The sequence below is a fragment of the Clinocottus analis genome, unplaced genomic scaffold, assembly GCF_023055335.1.
Source record: "Clinocottus analis isolate CAN_PGR_092001 unplaced genomic scaffold, fCliAna1.0.p SCAF_18, whole genome shotgun sequence".
NCBI classification, from domain to species: Eukaryota; Metazoa; Chordata; class Actinopteri; order Perciformes; family Cottidae; genus Clinocottus; species Clinocottus analis.
Genome location: NW_027175909.1, coordinates 15,112,460 through 15,129,269, shown reverse-complemented (window position 1 = coordinate 15,129,269; position 16,810 = coordinate 15,112,460). Strand labels below are relative to the sequence as shown.

Genomic DNA, 16,810 nt, shown 5'->3' with positions numbered 1-16,810 from the left:
CAAGCCAGTCATCAATTACACAATATGCTGTGTGGTCACCGTCACTGTCCCACCCTTGAGCGCCTTCTCCGCCTCTGAAACGGGCGGAAAGCGACCTCTACTGGTGGACGAGAGAACTACAGGAACCTGCAGAAAAAAACAATGTCCTCCTTATGTGACTGAGGAGAACAATTAATCAACTTTTACTTTAAAACTTTACTACAACCAAACCTTAAAGCAAGGGTGGCCTTTTTATTAATGAGTGCCACACATGTAGTATTTTTCAATTTGATGACCATACACAGAAACATATAAGGAGTCACATGCAGGCCAAAGCATAGTAAACATAGTAGTTTTAGAATTACTCGGTTTTCTAGAACAGAAAACAATTTGTTTTAATCAAAATAACTATATGACACTACTAAACATCTTAACGTGAATTGGAACTACATTTACTCAAATACGATATTCTGTGAAAGGTCTTTTTATTATTAAACACATGCAACCAAACAACAAAATAAAAGAGAAAATATTGAATAAAATGTAATTTAATAACATAAAATATGTCACTTGGGTTGTAGTTCTAAAGTAAATGAAGATATTGGAGACGCTGACTCAGCGTTTTAGGACAGCTGTTTGCTCCACCAGCTGCTTCCTCACCTGCAACAACAAGGTAAATACACACTATGAATATATTTAATAATACATATTTATTAATGTATTTATTACATTAATATCCCAACCACAAGTACACTTAATACTTGTACTCTGCTACTTTTCAGAGCGACATTTTACTGCATTACTCGTCTTATTTTTAATGTAAATTAGTTTTCAGACCGGTTTCTGACTCTTCTTGGCTCGCATCATTTCCTGCTGCTGCTTCAAGCGCACTTCTTCCAGACTCAAACAGCCCCCTGTTAACACACACACACACACACACACACACACACACACACACACACACACGCACACAGTCAGATGAATGTATGACAATAAACATATCAAAACACGAGAAATCTTCCTGTGTGTGTATATGTATGTATATGTGTTTGTGTGTGTGTGTGTGTGTGTGTGTGTGTGTGTGTGTGTGTGTGTGTGTGTGTGTGTGTGTGTATGTGTTTGTGTGTGTGTATCTCACCAACACTGCTGGGGTTAATGGAGACATAAGCCATTGCTTTGCTCAGCCGAAGCTCTTCTAAAGCGGCGAGCTCCGCCTCCGCCTCTGCTCAACCAATCACACGTCACAAAACAATTATATATATATATATATATATATATATATATATATATATATATATATATATATATATATATATAACTATAAGAAAACTAGGACTGTAAAATATAATAGAAAAGTAAATTATGTACATATTGTTACTATTTTTTGCGCCTGATAACAGGTATTCTTGAAGTTGCATTTTCTCTGCTGACCACCAGAGGGCGACTCCTCTGGTTGTATAAAAGTCTCTGGGAAAATGACTACTTCTCTCATGATTTTGCTATCCCTTCTCTGAAATGAACTAAATATCAATGATATTTCATTCACACACTCACTTTTCTGAATCTCTCTTCTCTTCTTGGGGTTCGGGGGGATGACCGTGAAAGCTTTGTGGCTGAAACAGAAGACACGCCCTCGTTCATTTTCTGGCGGCGTGGGTTCCCCTTTTGGGTTCTCTTGGCTTCCTCCCAAAGACATGTATCAAGACTGAGGACCTCAAGGTGAAATTAGCAGGACAAGAGGTTTATTTTCTGTATGTTTCTCTCGTGCAATACTGGAAAAAACTAAAGTCCACCATGTTGGTGGACCTTCACAGGGACATGCAGGTCTGCAGCAGCTCATCGTGCCAGAGGGAATAATCCTCCGCACCAGATGGCAGGAGACATCCGCAGAGAGTCACCTGAGGACAGAACTCCTGCTTTTTATAGGAAGACTGTCGCACACACTCGTGCTGTTGTTTTTACATTCATGTGGACTCACACATGGACTGATTGTGAGACAACGGGCCCCTACGTTGTTGTGGTTGTTTTGTCTGGTGTTTTGCAGCTCTTTTTTAATAATTGTGTCTCTTCAGGCATTTCTCTTTTTGGTGGTTTTTAATCTTTAATGTAGCAGCTTTGTGTCTTTTTTTTTGGGTGATTTTGCACCACAAGTATATTCAAAACCTCTCTTTTTGTAGGTTTTGAATATCCTCGTGGTCAATTAGTGTCGCTCTGTAATTGTTTATGGTCTCTTTTGGACGTTTTGTGTCTCTATGTTTCACATCTATTTGATCCATTTGCTGTTGTTTTCTGTCTATTTTGGACTTTTTGCATCTCTTTTTAGCAATTTTGTTTAATTGTGTATCTTATTTTTGGTTATCGTTGTGTCTCTTTATGGTCTTTATGTGTGTCTTTTTAGTTGTCTTACACCTCTTTATCATCTTACTGCATTTAATTTTGGTAATTTTAAATATTTTTGGAGTTGTTTTGTGTTTTCCCGTCTAACCTTTTGGCCCTTGGCCCCAATGCTCTACAAACAACCTGCAAAATAAAGATTATTCACAAATGTTCTATAGTATAAATACATGTTTTTCATGCAAATAATAAAGCATTCATGCAGCGTTTCCAGCTGCACACGTCATACACACACACACACACACACACACACACTTCACACACACACACACACACACACACACACACTCCATGTCTCACCTCTCTGCATGTCTAGTCTCGGCCCGGACCCCCTGCGGCTGCTCCCCCTTCTGACCCAGACAGGCGCTGGTCTCTCGGCCTTTTGGGGTCACGTGCTTCACCGAGCTGCTGGTCACCCTCCGGTCATCCGGGTTCGTGGTCCTCTTCGGGGCGGTGGAGCTGGACCTGGACCTCCTTTGGCAGCAGCTCGGTTTGAGAGCTCCGGTGGTCGCCTCGCGCCGGTCCAGCTGCGGACACCTCGCGCAGCTTGTTGCGCGACTTTTACGCACAGCGGGAACTTTGAGTTCACCCCGGACCCCGGGAACCGCCCGTACCCTCCCCGGTTTGGGTCCCTCGAAGGAAGTCCTCGTGACCTCCACTGGCTTTGACTTAATCACTTTTGTGGCTTGCATTTTTTTAAATTATCTATATGTCAAATTGACGCTTTTGTCTTCATAAAAAAGAGCCGCCATCTTCTGAACACTATCGATTATATATCTAAAATTTAAAAAAAATAGTTTCCCTCTCGGTGGTTTGGTTGCTATGGAGGTCGCGCCATAGCAACTGAAGCGTTAAGTTAAACGGAACCAGATTAGAAGTTCTGGTGTGAACCTTCAAAATAAAAAAAACTAAGTGGAAAACCGGGAAGAATTAAAGAAAAAAGTAACAACATCAACAAGAATACAGGATGAAGTTAGACTGGTCACACTGATAGATGGCAAATGGGTGGATTATTACATTAAATTATACAAGAAAATAAGTGTTAGTTGCAACCCTAGTTTTATTCTGAAGGCAAGGCCGCTTTGTTTCCGGTCGTGTTTACGTTGAGCTTGATCAAATACTGATTAACGTCAGTGACGCAGCAGAGTATTTGTTGTTAGAAGGGTGTCCAGCTGTCTGTCCAATCACAGAGGCTCATCCGATTACTGACACGTGACGTTACACAGGTCACGTGACCACATGCGGTCAGATTTATTGGCTACAATATAAAATATACAACTATATATATATATATATATATATATATATATATATATATATATATATATATATATGTCATTTTACTTTAATAATAAATAAGAGAAAATAAACAGCTATTATGTAATTTGAGTTTGATTAGAAATAAAATAATGAGAATAAACTTTGTTTACATGACACTTTTAAAAGTTACAAAGTACTAAACGTGAATTAAAACATAAAAAAGAAACACGATTGAATTTAACTGAAGAAGATCAAATATGTTTACATAGTACATTATAATCAGAGAGTATGATATTTGACGTGAGCACAAAGAATTAGTGGTTGAAGTATTTTTGTCATTTGCTTGATGACTTTAACTTACACTTTATTTCAGAGGAAAATATTGTACTTTTCAATCCACTATATCCAACAACAGATTATATTTGTTATATATGGTCACTTTGTCATATATTGTTTTAAAATTAACATTTTAATGCATGTGTACTTATATTTAATTAATGTATCATACAATGACTTGGAACATTCTACTGCATGATGAATGGATTTTTTATTTTTGTTGAAGATCTCAACACTTAAAACACAATCCTGCAAACTGTTCAGCATATTAATGTCCACTATTATACCATATATTAAACCTTCACAGGCTGTTATAATACATTTAGTGAAAAGTAACAAAGTAATAAATGTACCAAAGCATTAAAGTTAAGTAGCCTGGGGTACTTTTATACTTGCATTCAACATTAAAGACACAAATATTTTACTTTTTATGCCACTACATTTATTCAACAGCTAGATACTTACATTATATAATATGTATGGTGCATAAATATAGATAAAACTAGAAAAAGGTAGATATAGGGAATGTATCCCTAATAAAAATCCAATAATGTAATAATGCATAAAGTACACTGCTCTTACACTCTAAATACATCGCACAGACAATAAGCGACTACTTGTACTCATGCACTCTGTTGAAATCCATAAATAACGGGTGTTGCACCGCTGTGCATTGGTTCACAGCCCCTCTGGTGAGAGTCCTCGCGGTCCTCCTGAGCTCTGAGTGGTGCTGTCTCGCCGCTGCCGCGCTGTTAAAACTGCCTTCCATTGCGTTTCTCCACCCGCGGACTAACCAGGCCCCGCAAACCCCGCAACACGGTGCCCCCCTCCTCCTGAACCCCGCAGACCCCCCACCGCAGACCCCGGCAGGTGTGGACGCTGGTGGTCCACCAGCAGAACTGTGTGTGGGAACCAGAACACCCCCTTCCTCCTTATTGGATGCTGGATTTACGGACTGCTCCGCTGTGGGAAAACACACGCACACAAAAGCCGTCATTTGCACAGCAACTTTGAGTGTGTTTTTTTGTTGTGTGTTTGTGTGCGTTTTTTGTTTTCATGGAGGAGCTTAAAGGCGGATAATCAGAGGTGAGGCTCGGGGATATTGTCGTCAGGGGGAGGGTGACGCGCACTTCGCAGCAGCGAGCTCCTGCGCTGTCAGACGAGGAAGTGAGGCTTCATACACGCCCCATTTCAGCCTGTCGACCCTGCTGCTGCTGCTGCTGCTGCTGCTGCTGCTGCTGCAACACATAATTAAAAAAAAGCAACAGACCCGCTCATCAGACAGCAGCGAGACACTCTACAAGCATGCGTTCACTTTCGGATGGACGACACCGGGAATAACCTGCAGGACGACGCCGATTTCACGCGCCGGAGGGGGTAAGTGACCGGAGCGCTTCTTTTTTTTTTTTAAACGCAGAACGTGGACATGACAATTTAGCCCCCTTTGCTCCCTCCCCCAAAAAATAAAATGTTATTATCGTGAGACTTCTCCACTGTGAAGGCCCGTCTCCATCTTTTTTTTCTTCTCTCTCTCTCCTTCTTCTTCATAGTCACATGCGTGATCTCTGGCCTAGCTGTCAACCCCACCGACCGACCGACCGACCGCGCGACGTGACTCGTTTAGTTGTCATCACCGTCCCCGTGTACGTCGTAGTCGTCGTCGTCGTCGTATGCGGGCCAGATGTCAGCATCTGTCCCGCCGCTGCGCGGAGTGGAGTGGCACCTGCTTTGCGCGATGAGTTCACGCTGCAGACTTGAGCCGCCCCCATTTTCTCCAACCAAAAAAAAACCCAAAACACACGAGATTTTTGCACAGACTTCCACAGAGAAACTGTTAGTTGACTAATCGATGAGTCGATTTAATCGACAGACCGCACAAAAAGCACCGTAGTGCTTGTGTTGACCAGAGATGTGCTCATAAGTTTAGGAAATAAGTCTGTCAGCATGAAAAAAACGATACGGCATAAAATCGCGATATTTTTTGCGTTGCAACATTGTATCGATACAGAAACACCAAGTATCAATATTTGTGGTCATTGATTCAGCAGAAAAAAACAACCAGTAGACTAAAAAAATCTTGGATTGAGACTAAAACGACCAAACTAAACTCAAGTTATTGTAAAAAAACAACAACATGATCATATTAATGAAAATATTCATTCATTGTCGCTGTAATTGCGGCAATATTTGCGCTAAAGAAGGAATTATTTACAAATCTGACAGTAAAAACTCTTAATGTTTTCTAAAGATCTTAGTGTCACTATGAACTAACACACAAATACAATACAGCCGGATTTAAGGATACTATAGTAGAGTAAAAGTACTAATACCACATTTGGAAAATACTACACGACAAAAGTTCTTCATTCAAAACGTTACTTAAGTAAAATAATCAGCTAAATGTACTCAAACAACTCCACCAGGTAAATGTTTTACTATTATGTTATTGCAACTCCTTTATATCCTTTATATCCTTCTTTCTAGTTTAATCCAACTCAGATTATCACGATAAGATCGTCGTGTTTGAAGCGTCGCTCGTATCTCTGAAATATAAACACCAGCTGGTCCGAGAGGCTTTTGAAAGAGTTTATTTAGCCGAAGAAACCGGAGGTTTTACTCGACAGATAAAGGGAACACTTCCTCCTTCTGTGGTTTGCTTCTACCCCGCCAGTGCATCGAAACGAGAGTGACCCCCACTGGGATCCCTGAGGTTCTCCAGGCAACACGTCGGGCACCACACTCACACCTCGAGTCCCCTGGAGGGGGATTTATTTATTTTTGTCGCATGAACTGCTGCCATGGCTGTGATCAAACACCATGTGGTGAGAGTGTCCTGCGTGTCAGTGAAGTAGACACTCAGTGGAGAGGCGCGCTGGCGTTTGAAACTTCAGAGACAGCTGTAACGAACGCTACTCGACTTCATTCCTCATGCACAAAAGAAATCTTTCAAAAAAAAATAGACGAAAAGGTCGATACAACATTGCCGTGCAACAGATAGTTTTTTGCAGCTTTTTCTCTGTGATGAGTAAAGTTTTGGATCAATGTCGACAGACAGCAAACATCCAACTTAGTTATTTCCCATCAGGCATTGAGCTGTCGTACCTCAACTGTACTCGTCCATATGCAGCGTTTTAGGGCCAAAAACTGAGCCGACTGGATCTAAACACGTGAACCACGGCAGTGCACATGAGTACAAATGATCTTTTAAGCAGTAATACATGAGATTAAGATTAACTATATCAATGAATGATCCACACGATAATCTGAGGACAGCGAAGAGGCAAAAAGTCATCGAGAAACATCCGGCACTTAATGTTGAAAGTGTTAAATTAAAGCATTGAAGTTGTTGTACGCTTCTATAATCTCACACCAGCATGTTCAAAAAGTTATTTATAAAAATGAACTACACCTTGTTTATTTAATTTTTGTGTAGAATTATGTAGAATTCTTACAAAAGCATCTCAAACTGTTGATAAAATGTGAGCAAAAATGTGTTTTTTTACAACAGAATGTACACAATGTTGTCGTGACAAATATTGCCGGCAGCAAGGAAAGATTCGACGTGTCTGTTGTGACGTGTGTGTGTGTGTGTGTGTGTGTGTGTTTGCGTCGCAGAGCGTTAACGTGTTGGACAGGATGGACCGGGAGCTGGTTCGTCAGAGCCAATCAGAACCCGGCGAGGTCACCAATGGAACCGCCGGCGTCCCGTTGGACTCCTCCGCCCAAACAACCCCGACCCCTCCTCGGCTCACCCCCAACCCCATGCTGCTGGACTCCCCCGCGCCCACGCTGACGCCCACCACCTCCTCCCCTCCTCCCCCTCTCACCCCTGCACCCTCCGTCTCCGCCGCCCACGTCCCCAAAGCGGCGGCGGCGGCGGCGGCGTTGGCTCCATCTCCCCACATCCTCGTCCCGGCTCCGCCCAAGCTCACCTCCACTGCGGCCCCCGCCCTCCGCACGTACTCCCGCCCGATCCTCCCCTCCCCGCCGGGCGCCCCCAAAACATCCCCCCCCAAAACATCTCCCCCCAAAACATCTCCCCCCAAAACATTTCCCCCCAAAACATCTCCCCCCAAAACGTCTCCCCCCAAAACGTCTCCCCCCAAACAACCCCCCCCTGCTCTTCTCCTTCCTCCGTCCTCCTCTTCCTCCCCGGTTGCGTCCAGCACCGCCTCGCCCCTCCTCCATCCGTCTTCTTCTTCTGCGACGCACGGCATCGGCATCGGCAGCGGCATCGCCGTGTCGACCAAGACCTCCGCCGGCCTGACCAATGGGAACACGAGGCCCGTATCCACGACGACCTCCACGCCAATCACGCCCTTTCACACGCCGGCGAGTCCGCCGGGCAGACAGGTGACCAAACCAGCACCGCATCTCGACCTGACAGGAACAGTTTGAGGGGAAACGCACCTGCTTTCCGCACGACAGCTAGCGTAGCTTAGCGTAAAGACTGGAAACGAAGGGAAACAGCTAGCCTGCCTCTATCGAAGGAAACCCTCCATCCAGCGCCTCTAAAAACAAAATAACACGTCACGTCTCATTCGTTTTATTCCGTACTTTAACAAAAGTGTAACAATAACACACACTGAGGGTTTTGCAGGTCGTTGCAGTGATTTTAATTTCATATCTCATCTTCCATGATGAGCGACAGGTGGTTTGCTCAAACAATAACGGAAACATTTCTCCATTAAGTAAATCTAATTGCATGTCTAGTATTCATGGGGATTTATAAATTGGCACATCAGAAACTTAAAGGTAAGAAAGATGAACAGAACATTACAACGACGTTACCTTCAAAACATCATTTTAAATGTTTATTCTCATTCTACTTTAAACTGCCATGCACACACACACACACAATAATCTTGCTTTTCTTAGAAAACGTCTTCTCAAAGCTCTTCTTGACGCCCCACCTCCCCTCCCCCCTTTCTCTCTCTCTTTTTGTTCCAGGTATCTCAGACGCATCCTGTGGGCGCACCTGGTCTGATGCGAGCCAATCAGAGCGCCTCCCCCGTGAGGCAGAGGGTTTCCCAGCAGACATTGCTCCTGGGGAAAGGTCTCAAAGGGTCTGGCCAAGACCAGGTGCTGCTGAGAGCTCAAATGGTAAACATAGTTACACACACGCATGCGCGCACATACATTTACACACACATTTGCATAGGTGTCTACGTCTAATCCGGCATAACGACACCAGTGTCTGAATGAGATAATGATACATTCAGGTTGCGTAGGAAACACAGACGCTGTATACAAATTGTTTTTTTTTTCTTCTTAAGCTCAAGGTTTTGAGCAATATTAATGAAAAATGTGTTAATAATAGAATATACTTTAACACTTTGAAGCTTATTAGCATCCCAAAGTGCCTCAAAAAGTCTCAGATATTATTCAGTGTTGAGGCGTTGTAATTATAAAGTCCTCACACAAAGTTATTCATCTTCACCACCTGCATGCGATGAGACTCCTTGCTTTAACTCCCTGCTCTCCTCTTGTCATTTCCTTCCCTGTTTCCTCTCTCCTTTTCCTCCTGCAGCTGATTCTCACGTCTGCCATGCGACCTTCCCTGTCCTCCTCTTCCTCTTCCTCCTCTTCTCCTTCCTCTAACTCTGCCTCCGCGAAGGTGAGCAGCTGGGAAAAGACAACCGACAGACGCTTTCTATTCTCGCTGCAGTTTTTATTGCCGTTTTTGGTCCTTTTTTTTAAACCATGGAGGACAGAAGGAGACAAAAGCTGCTTCTCTTTTCCTGCTAACGCACAACTGAAGTTTTTCTGTCCCAAAATGCTTTGCAGCTTTAGATTTATACGCTTATTCTGCTGATAAGAAGGTTCACACCGCTCTCACACCTGTGTGTTGAATATGGAGCTGCAGCCGGTTAGCGTAGCTTAGCACAAAGACTGGAAACGGAGGGGAACAGCTAGCCCGTCGTTGTATAAACAGACTTAACCTGTCGTAAAAAGACGTTTCAGGATGTAACTGATGTTTTCCTTCTGTCCTCTCTCCAGCTCCAGAGCCTCACCCTGAGGCCCCCGCCCCCCGGGGCCCTCACCATCCCCCCCTCCCTCCGCCTCAAGCCGCCTTGCTCGGCGCCGCCGCTCCTCTCTCGCCCGCACGCCCCCCTCTTCCCGCCCCTCAAGCCGCGGCCGCAGCCCTGCGCCACGGCGTCGGAGGGCCCGAACGCGCCCGGACGCCACCTCTCCGTCCCGCCTCCAAGTAGGTCACCCTCACCCTCACGAGGGACTCCCACTGGGTGGGAGGACGATCTCTGACACTTCCTGTTTCATTTGGGGTTCATCAGCACGAGTAAAATCTAAAACGCGGTTTCAGGTTTGGTTCAAGCTGCTAATCATCCAACGAGTAATTGAGTTTTCATCATAATAATAGTAATTTTTAAAATGCTATTAAATTATTACTAATTTAATAATAAAGAAACATAATCCTACAATTCATAATGAAATGAACGCGCTTCCGTTTTTCTTAAAAAAATGAAACGATGTCAATAAAGCGATGTAACCCGAGCCGCGTGCAGCCTTTGGGTTGTGTAGCGAGCCGAGAGATAATTGGTTTGTCAGTTTGTGCAGATTTTATCTCGCGGACGCACAAAAACAAACAGAAACGTCTTTTCAAGTTAGTTTCTGTTATCTTCTGGGTCCATCGGCAAACTGTTTCATAAAATAACGAGAAAAACAAGTTTGATTCTTTCAACTATTCATTCATTTGATTATCTGACCATTAATCTGAAATCCCAAATATATTCTTTTGTATTTTTTTGTTGCTGTTACTAAACAGTAACGCTGACAGGAAAAGGTCAGTGTCTTCGACCTTGAGGCGAGTGCGTCCCAAGGAGATGAATTTACTGAAAAAGAGTCGCGGGATGCCAGCATGAGACAAACGTAATTGTAATCCTGCTGATTAAAACCCTCGTTGTTGCTCCAACAACCTGTTTATGAATGTCGCAACCTGCCGATCAGGTTTTTTTATTCTGCTGCTCCAACAGAGCCGTTGTTCCCTCAGTCCTACGCGTTACAACATTTCATAACACGTCCTTTCTCCCAAGGTTCAGCTTCAGGCCCCGAGGGGTTAACGGCCAACAAACCCTCGGGCTCACGATCCAATCGCTACCAGTTGCTCCGGTTCTACTTTCGCAGTTGATTAAAAAAAAAGAAAACCACGTAACACAACAAGTTGTTGAAAAGCAGGCGGGAAGCGAGCTGAAGCCGCAGGTGTTCAATCTCTCAGAACTGTAGTTAAAGATTCTGCTCTGACGCCAGCTTCCATCTTTCTTTCCTTCTTTTCCCTGCAGCTCTTTACTCTCCGGTCCGAGCCGTCCCGCTGAGACCTCGACTCCATTCTCCCAACGGTCACAGAGCGCCGTCGCCGCGCCATCCCTCGCCGCTGCAGCCCATCGCCGCCGCGGCCGCCGCGCCCCCACCGCCGCCGCCTCCTCCTCCGCCGCCGCCCGTCCGTCAGGCCTCCCCCGTCGTCGTCGGCAGGCCGCCGCCGCCGCCACCGCCGGCCGGGCCGAGGGGCTACCCGCTACCTCAGGCGATGCTCGGCGGGCCGGGCCAATCGCAGCGCGGCCCGCCGTCCGCCGCCAACGCCGCGTCGCCCTTCGAGCGCTCGTCGTCCGCGGCGAGGCAGCTGCAGATCATCGCGCTCTCCTCGGGACGCCAGTCCTGCGCGTACGGCCACGCCGTGCCGCCGGCGCCCCGCGTCGCCGAGCCGCCCCAGCCGTCCGGCCAGTCGAAGAGGACGTCGGGCGCCGAGGTGCTCCCTCTTCCTCTTCTTCTTCCTCTCAACCCGTCGCTGCCCAAAAAAACCACTTCGCCGCTTCCCACATCGCCGCCGTCCCTCCTGAGTCCGGCGTCCCCGCCGACGCAGACCGCGACCCGGAAGGTAGAGCCGAAGGACGGCGAGGAGCAGCGAGAGAGGGCGCGAGCGGGGAGGCAGGGAGGCAGAGGGGAGGCGAGTGCTGCGAAAGACCTGAGGGGGGAGAGAGGAGACCAACGGGAGAAAGCGAGGGAGGAGAAACCGCAGGGAGGAAGCCCCGGCGGTCGGAAGGGACAGGAAGTTGAAACGGCTCGAGAGGAAGAGCAAATGGAGGTGACGGAGGAAGGCCGGAGTGACAGCGAGAGAGGCGAGGAGAAAAAGATGGAGATAGAGGAGGAGGAGGAGGAAGGAGAGACCGCCATGGACCAGTCTGAGAACCGGACCGGTCAGGTTCTCCATCAGCGCCAGAAAACGGATCTCATCCCGTCGCCCAACGCTGTAAAAGAGTCCAGCGTGGAACCGAAACCCGTCCTGGGTCTCATTCTGGCTCCGGTCCACACCGTCCCAGTAACAGTCCCAGAAACAGTCCCAGTTCCAGCTCCAGTAACAGCTCCAGTGACAGTCCCAGTCCCAGTGACAGTCCCAGTTCCAGTTCCAGCAACAGCTCCAGTCCCGGAGGTCTCGCTCCAAACTCAGAGGCTTCCTGAGTCTCATCGGGACGAGCCGTCGGTTCCCCAGGACGACTTCTGTGAGAACATGTCGACGCAGTCTGACAACCAGTCAGGTAACGCTGAGGGCACGATAGACCCACGTGAGGCGGCGCGCCCTCGTGCAACGGCTCAAATACCTTAATAGTATCTTAAAAGAATCTTAAAAGCATCTTTATATTATCTTAATAGTATCTAAAAAGGATCTTAAAAGTATCTTTATATTATCTTAATAGTGTCTTAAAAGTATCTTAAAAGAATCTTAAAAGTATCTTAATAGTATCTTAAAAGTATCTTCAAAGTATCTTAATAGTATCTTAAAAGTATCTTAAAAGTATCTTGATAGTATCTTAAAAGAATCTTAAAAGTATCTTTATATTATCTTAATAGTATCTTAAAAGTATCTTAATAGTATCTTAATAGTATCTTAATAGTATCGCCTGCACAGGAAACAACTCAGTTAGGTTTAGGAAAATATTGTAAATACTTAATTACGTTTACGAAAAGATCGTAAAATATTTGTTAGTTTCAGGAAAATATCGTAAATACTTAGTTAGGTTTAGGAAAAGATCGTGAAATACTTCTTTAGTTTTAGGAAAAGATCGTAAATACTTAGTTTTGGAAAAAGATCGTAAAATACGTAGTTAGATTCATAAAAAGATTGTAAAAACTTAGTTATGTTCAAGAAAATATCATAAAATAATTGTTAATGTGTTATTGCTTCCTTTTTTAAAAACCACATATTTCCTGTGACGTCATTGACTCTGATGTCTTGTCTCCTCCCAGCGCTGTCCAGCCTCTCCTCCCAGTCTCCCCCGTCCTCGCCCTTCCTCACCCCCCCGACAGAGAACCCTCCCCCGCTCCTCCCCCTCCCCCTCCCCCTCGCGCAGACCGCCCTCGGCCTCCCGGAGAAAGCCCACGGAGCCGCCGGCGAGGCGCGGCGCCCGGCCGAAGCGGAGGCGGGACCTCTCGGCCGGTCGGGGGACGAGTCCGAGTGCTTCGACCAAGCCTGGGAGCCGAGGGCGTGGCCTGAGGGGCGCCAGGTCCTGACTCACCTGGTGGAGGGATTCGTCATCCAGGAGGGGCTGCAGCCGTTTCCTGTACGAACACACGCCATTTTGTGTCACATCAAGCTACAGAAACGACATATCATGATTAACAACGTCAGCTAAATAGAGTTTCATTGCCCAGTCGGTTGATTTCGTTTACATTTTACCGGCTGCAGTGGATAAACGTCTTCATCTGCGGCCGTTTGCATGAATAATTGAAGATGGGTCAGCGTTTCGCTGAATGCTTTTTCGTTGCGCAGGTGAACCGCTCGTCCCTGCTGGTTCAAGAGAGGGTGAGCAACCCGGAGGACGTGAACGGCACCAATGGGAGCGCGGCGTTGCCGGACGCGTTGCCGGACGCGCTGACGGACACATTGGCGGACGCGTTGCCGGATGAGTCGCCGGACGCGTCGCCGGACGCCACGAAACAGGCGGCGCGCTCCAGCGAGTCGGAGGCCGAAGGAGCCGGAGACACGGACGACCTCGCCGACAGTAAGAGTCTCGAGGGGAACGGCACAGACCGGCTCCTGTTTTAGGGTTTTTTATGAAAGGTCACACAAATATACTCTCACAAATTATGAGAATCTTTCCTTCTATTTCTTATTATTTGGGTCGAACCGCAACCTCAAGACATTTTTTGACAATTTAAACACTAAGAAAACAAAGCTCAACCTCCGAGTGAGGTAACACCTGCACTTCAATACCATGAACGGGTTGCAAATGGCGGCGGTGTGTTTTGCTAGCTGACCACGTTTGTGTCTCGCTCGCAGGGCCGACGCCGCACAGGGACCGGACGGTGCTGCACTGCCAGTTCTGCGGGAAGCGAGGCCACGCCCACAACTTCATGCGGTCCAAGCGCTTCTGCTCCACTTCCTGTGCGCGCGGGTGAGACCTGAAGTTCAGAGGATGTGGTGCGAGGAGACGTGCAGACACGAGAGTGAATCAAAGCAGCAGAACTAAGAAACTTTCTTCTCTTTTTTCTTTATGTTACTATTATTTGTCAGGTTCAACGTTCGTCTGACGAAGCGTCTGCGGGCGCTGAGCGCCAGCAGTCGGTCCGAGAGGCCCCGCCCGGTCCTGAACAGGGCGGAGTCTGTTCCTGGGAAGCCTCTTCTCCTGCGACTGGTAGGGACCCTGAACTCACCACCAGTTTAAGACCAGTGTAAAAAAAGAATAAACCACACTAGTTTCACTTTTCTTTATATACAACAAACATCTGACACAATTAGTGCTTCAACTCTGGATTATTTCCACTATCTGTTATTTCTTTATAATTAAATGGTATTAAATTATTACATTTTTTCACTTTTTAGCTTTTTTCAAACAAACTTGAAACTGGAAAAAACTGAAATACTAAAAATATTTTTTTTTGTCACGATCACATTTGTCAATCTGTTCATTCTGGGAGCACTAATCTGAATTAAAATACACAAAACATCATCTGAAAATGCAATAGAAAAATGTGCCAAAAGTTGCATAAAATTACCATAAAACTGTTGTCAAGGAAAACCTTACGTTTACGACGCTAACAAGACAACATTTAACTTGTGAGTGTTATGAAATGAAATAAAATAATTTAAAATAATATTGAAAGAGAATAAAATGAAACAACTCAAATACAATCAAGTAAGTAAATTAAATGAGAATCCATTGTTGCATTTATAGAGCATGTATTTATGCTTTAAATAGCTTTTAAATGCTTTTAATATGCTTTTTAAAGCAAACGTGCTGCTTCCTCTCTCAGTCTCTGCAGCCTCGCGATCTCTGGAGCGCCGGGCGGCTTGAGAAGGAGGGGAAGGAGAAGGCGGCGGCGGCGGCAGACGACGAGGACGAGGAAGAAGAGGAGGAGGAGGAGGAGGAAGAGGAGGAGGAAGAAGAGGAAGACATGGAGGAGGACATGGAGGGAGGAGGGGAGGAGGAAGAGGAGGAGGTGGAAGACGGGGAAGAGGAGGATCCTGCCGTTGCCATGACAGCCCGGATGGAGCGCCGGGCGGCGAGGCGGGCGGCGAGGAGGGCGTCGGCCCCGCCGCTGACCACCTCCACCTCCACCTCCACGCCCACGAGCACCTTCAAACCCGGCCCCGCCCAGTGGAGCGTGGAGGACGTGACCGCCTTCATTCACACGCTGCCAGGTGAGCTGGAGCAGCTGGGATCTCTCTCTCTCTCTCTCTCTCTCTCTCTCTCTCTCTCTCTCTCTCTCTCTCTCTCTCTCTCTCTCTCTCTCTCTTCTCTCTCTCTCTCTCTCTCTTTTATTTATATATATATATATATAAGTAAAAATTATATATATATATTATTTAAATATATATATATATATATAATTTATATAAATATATATATATATATATATCATTTATATATATATATATATATATATATATATATATATATGTATATAGAAAAGTAAAAATGAAATATATAACAAAAAAAAGATTTATATATGCCATATACACACACATATATATATATATATATATATATATATATATATATATATAACATAAATATATAAAAAATATTAATAATCAAAACATAAATTCGTTTATATATACATATATTAATGTTTTTTTTTTAATTTAATTTCTTAAAATATTTTTTGATTATTAATATTTTTACAAAAGGTTATTGTTTAGACTTTTATTTTGTTAAACAATTTCAGGAAAAATAAATGCAATAGATGCTGCAAAAAAGGTTTAAAACATTTTTAATTACCTAAAAAGAATGAAAGTGTGAAAGTGTGAAGTAAGGAGGAGGTCTTTGGTTCTCAGGCTGCAGCGACGTGGCCGAGGCGTTCCGGCTGCAGGAGATCGACGGCCAGGCGCTGCTGCTGCTGACCGAGGATCACCTGATGACCAGCATGAACATCAAGCTGGGGCCGGCGCTCAAGATCTGCGCTCACATCAACGCACTGAAAAACCAATGAGAGAGAGAGAGAGAGAGAGAGAGAGAGAGAGAGAGAGACACAGACTGATGCAGAGAGAAGAAGGAAAAAAAAGAGACACAAGCTGACACCAAGGATGACAGAACAAAGTCACAAAAAGAGATTCGTGGTAATTTATGAGATTATAAATCGAGGTGTGGCCTTAAGAGACGAGAAGCGGGACGACACCAGAGTCCAGAAGAAATTTCATCCGTTTTAGGCTCTGACTGTAGCAGGAGACCAGAGGAGCGGGACCAGATGGGTTTCAGGAGGGTGGGGGGGATTTTTGTAACTTTCTGTACATTTTTCATGCCGCTGGAGAGTGTAAATTTAAAGCTATTTCATGAAGGATTTTGAACATTTAATATATAAAAAAAAAAAAAATTGTCTATTTAGTTTT

The 16,810-nt window shown here is 45.2% G+C and overlaps 2 protein-coding genes across 3 annotated transcripts; one reads left to right on the top strand and one right to left on the bottom strand.

Moving 5' to 3' along the window:
- Positions 1-511: 511 nt before the first annotated feature.
- Positions 512-3,204, bottom strand: zgc:194621 (uncharacterized protein LOC795037 homolog). Its single transcript, XM_068582174.1, has 5 exons — positions 2,674-3,204; positions 1,534-1,592; positions 1,118-1,201; positions 817-893; positions 512-639 (listed from the first exon to the last, which is right to left on the bottom strand). The coding sequence occupies exons 1-5, from the start codon at positions 3,063-3,065 to the stop codon at positions 595-597; spliced, it is 657 nt and encodes a 218-aa protein (XP_068438275.1). The 5' UTR covers positions 3,066-3,204; the 3' UTR covers positions 512-594.
- A 1,579-nt stretch (positions 3,205-4,783) lies between these two features.
- Positions 4,784-16,530, top strand: si:ch211-230g15.5 (polyhomeotic-like protein 3). 2 transcript variants are annotated; one of them, XM_068582387.1, is made up of 12 exons: positions 4,784-5,346; positions 7,585-8,322; positions 8,920-9,072; positions 9,500-9,586; positions 9,970-10,177; positions 11,268-12,518; positions 13,228-13,541; positions 13,751-13,982; positions 14,261-14,375; positions 14,495-14,615; positions 15,235-15,622; positions 16,259-16,530. In XM_068582387.1, the coding sequence occupies exons 2-12, from the start codon at positions 7,606-7,608 to the stop codon at positions 16,411-16,413; spliced, it is 3,741 nt and encodes a 1,246-aa protein (XP_068438488.1). In that variant the 5' UTR covers positions 4,784-5,346; positions 7,585-7,605; the 3' UTR covers positions 16,414-16,530. The 2 variants fall into 2 exon arrangements, with proteins under 2 accessions (XP_068438488.1, XP_068438489.1); XM_068582388.1 differs by lacking the exon at positions 9,500-9,586.
- The last annotated feature ends 280 nt before the right edge of the window (positions 16,531-16,810 follow it).

What these genes read in the sequence shown, in the direction of transcription:
- zgc:194621 (XM_068582174.1), bottom strand. Translation starts at nt 3,065, where the DNA reads ATGCAAGCCACAAAAGTGATTAAGTCAAAGCCAGTGGAGGTCACGAGG. An exon ending in GAGACTAGACATGCAGAGAG is followed by an intron (nt 1,593 to 2,673) that starts GTGAGACATGGA and finishes CTTCTGTTTCAG; the next exon opens with CCACAAAGCTTTCACGGTCA. An exon ending in GAGAAGAGAGATTCAGAAAA is followed by an intron (nt 1,202 to 1,533) that starts GTGAGTGTGTGA and finishes TTGGTTGAGCAG; the next exon opens with AGGCGGAGGCGGAGCTCGCC.
- si:ch211-230g15.5 (XM_068582387.1), top strand. Translation starts at nt 7,606, where the DNA reads ATGGACCGGGAGCTGGTTCGTCAGAGCCAATCAGAACCCGGCGAGGTC. An exon ending in CTAACTCTGCCTCCGCGAAG is followed by an intron (nt 9,587 to 9,969) that starts GTGAGCAGCTGG and finishes TCCTCTCTCCAG; the next exon opens with CTCCAGAGCCTCACCCTGAG. An exon ending in CTTCATTCACACGCTGCCAG is followed by an intron (nt 15,623 to 16,258) that starts GTGAGCTGGAGC and finishes TTTGGTTCTCAG; the next exon opens with GCTGCAGCGACGTGGCCGAG.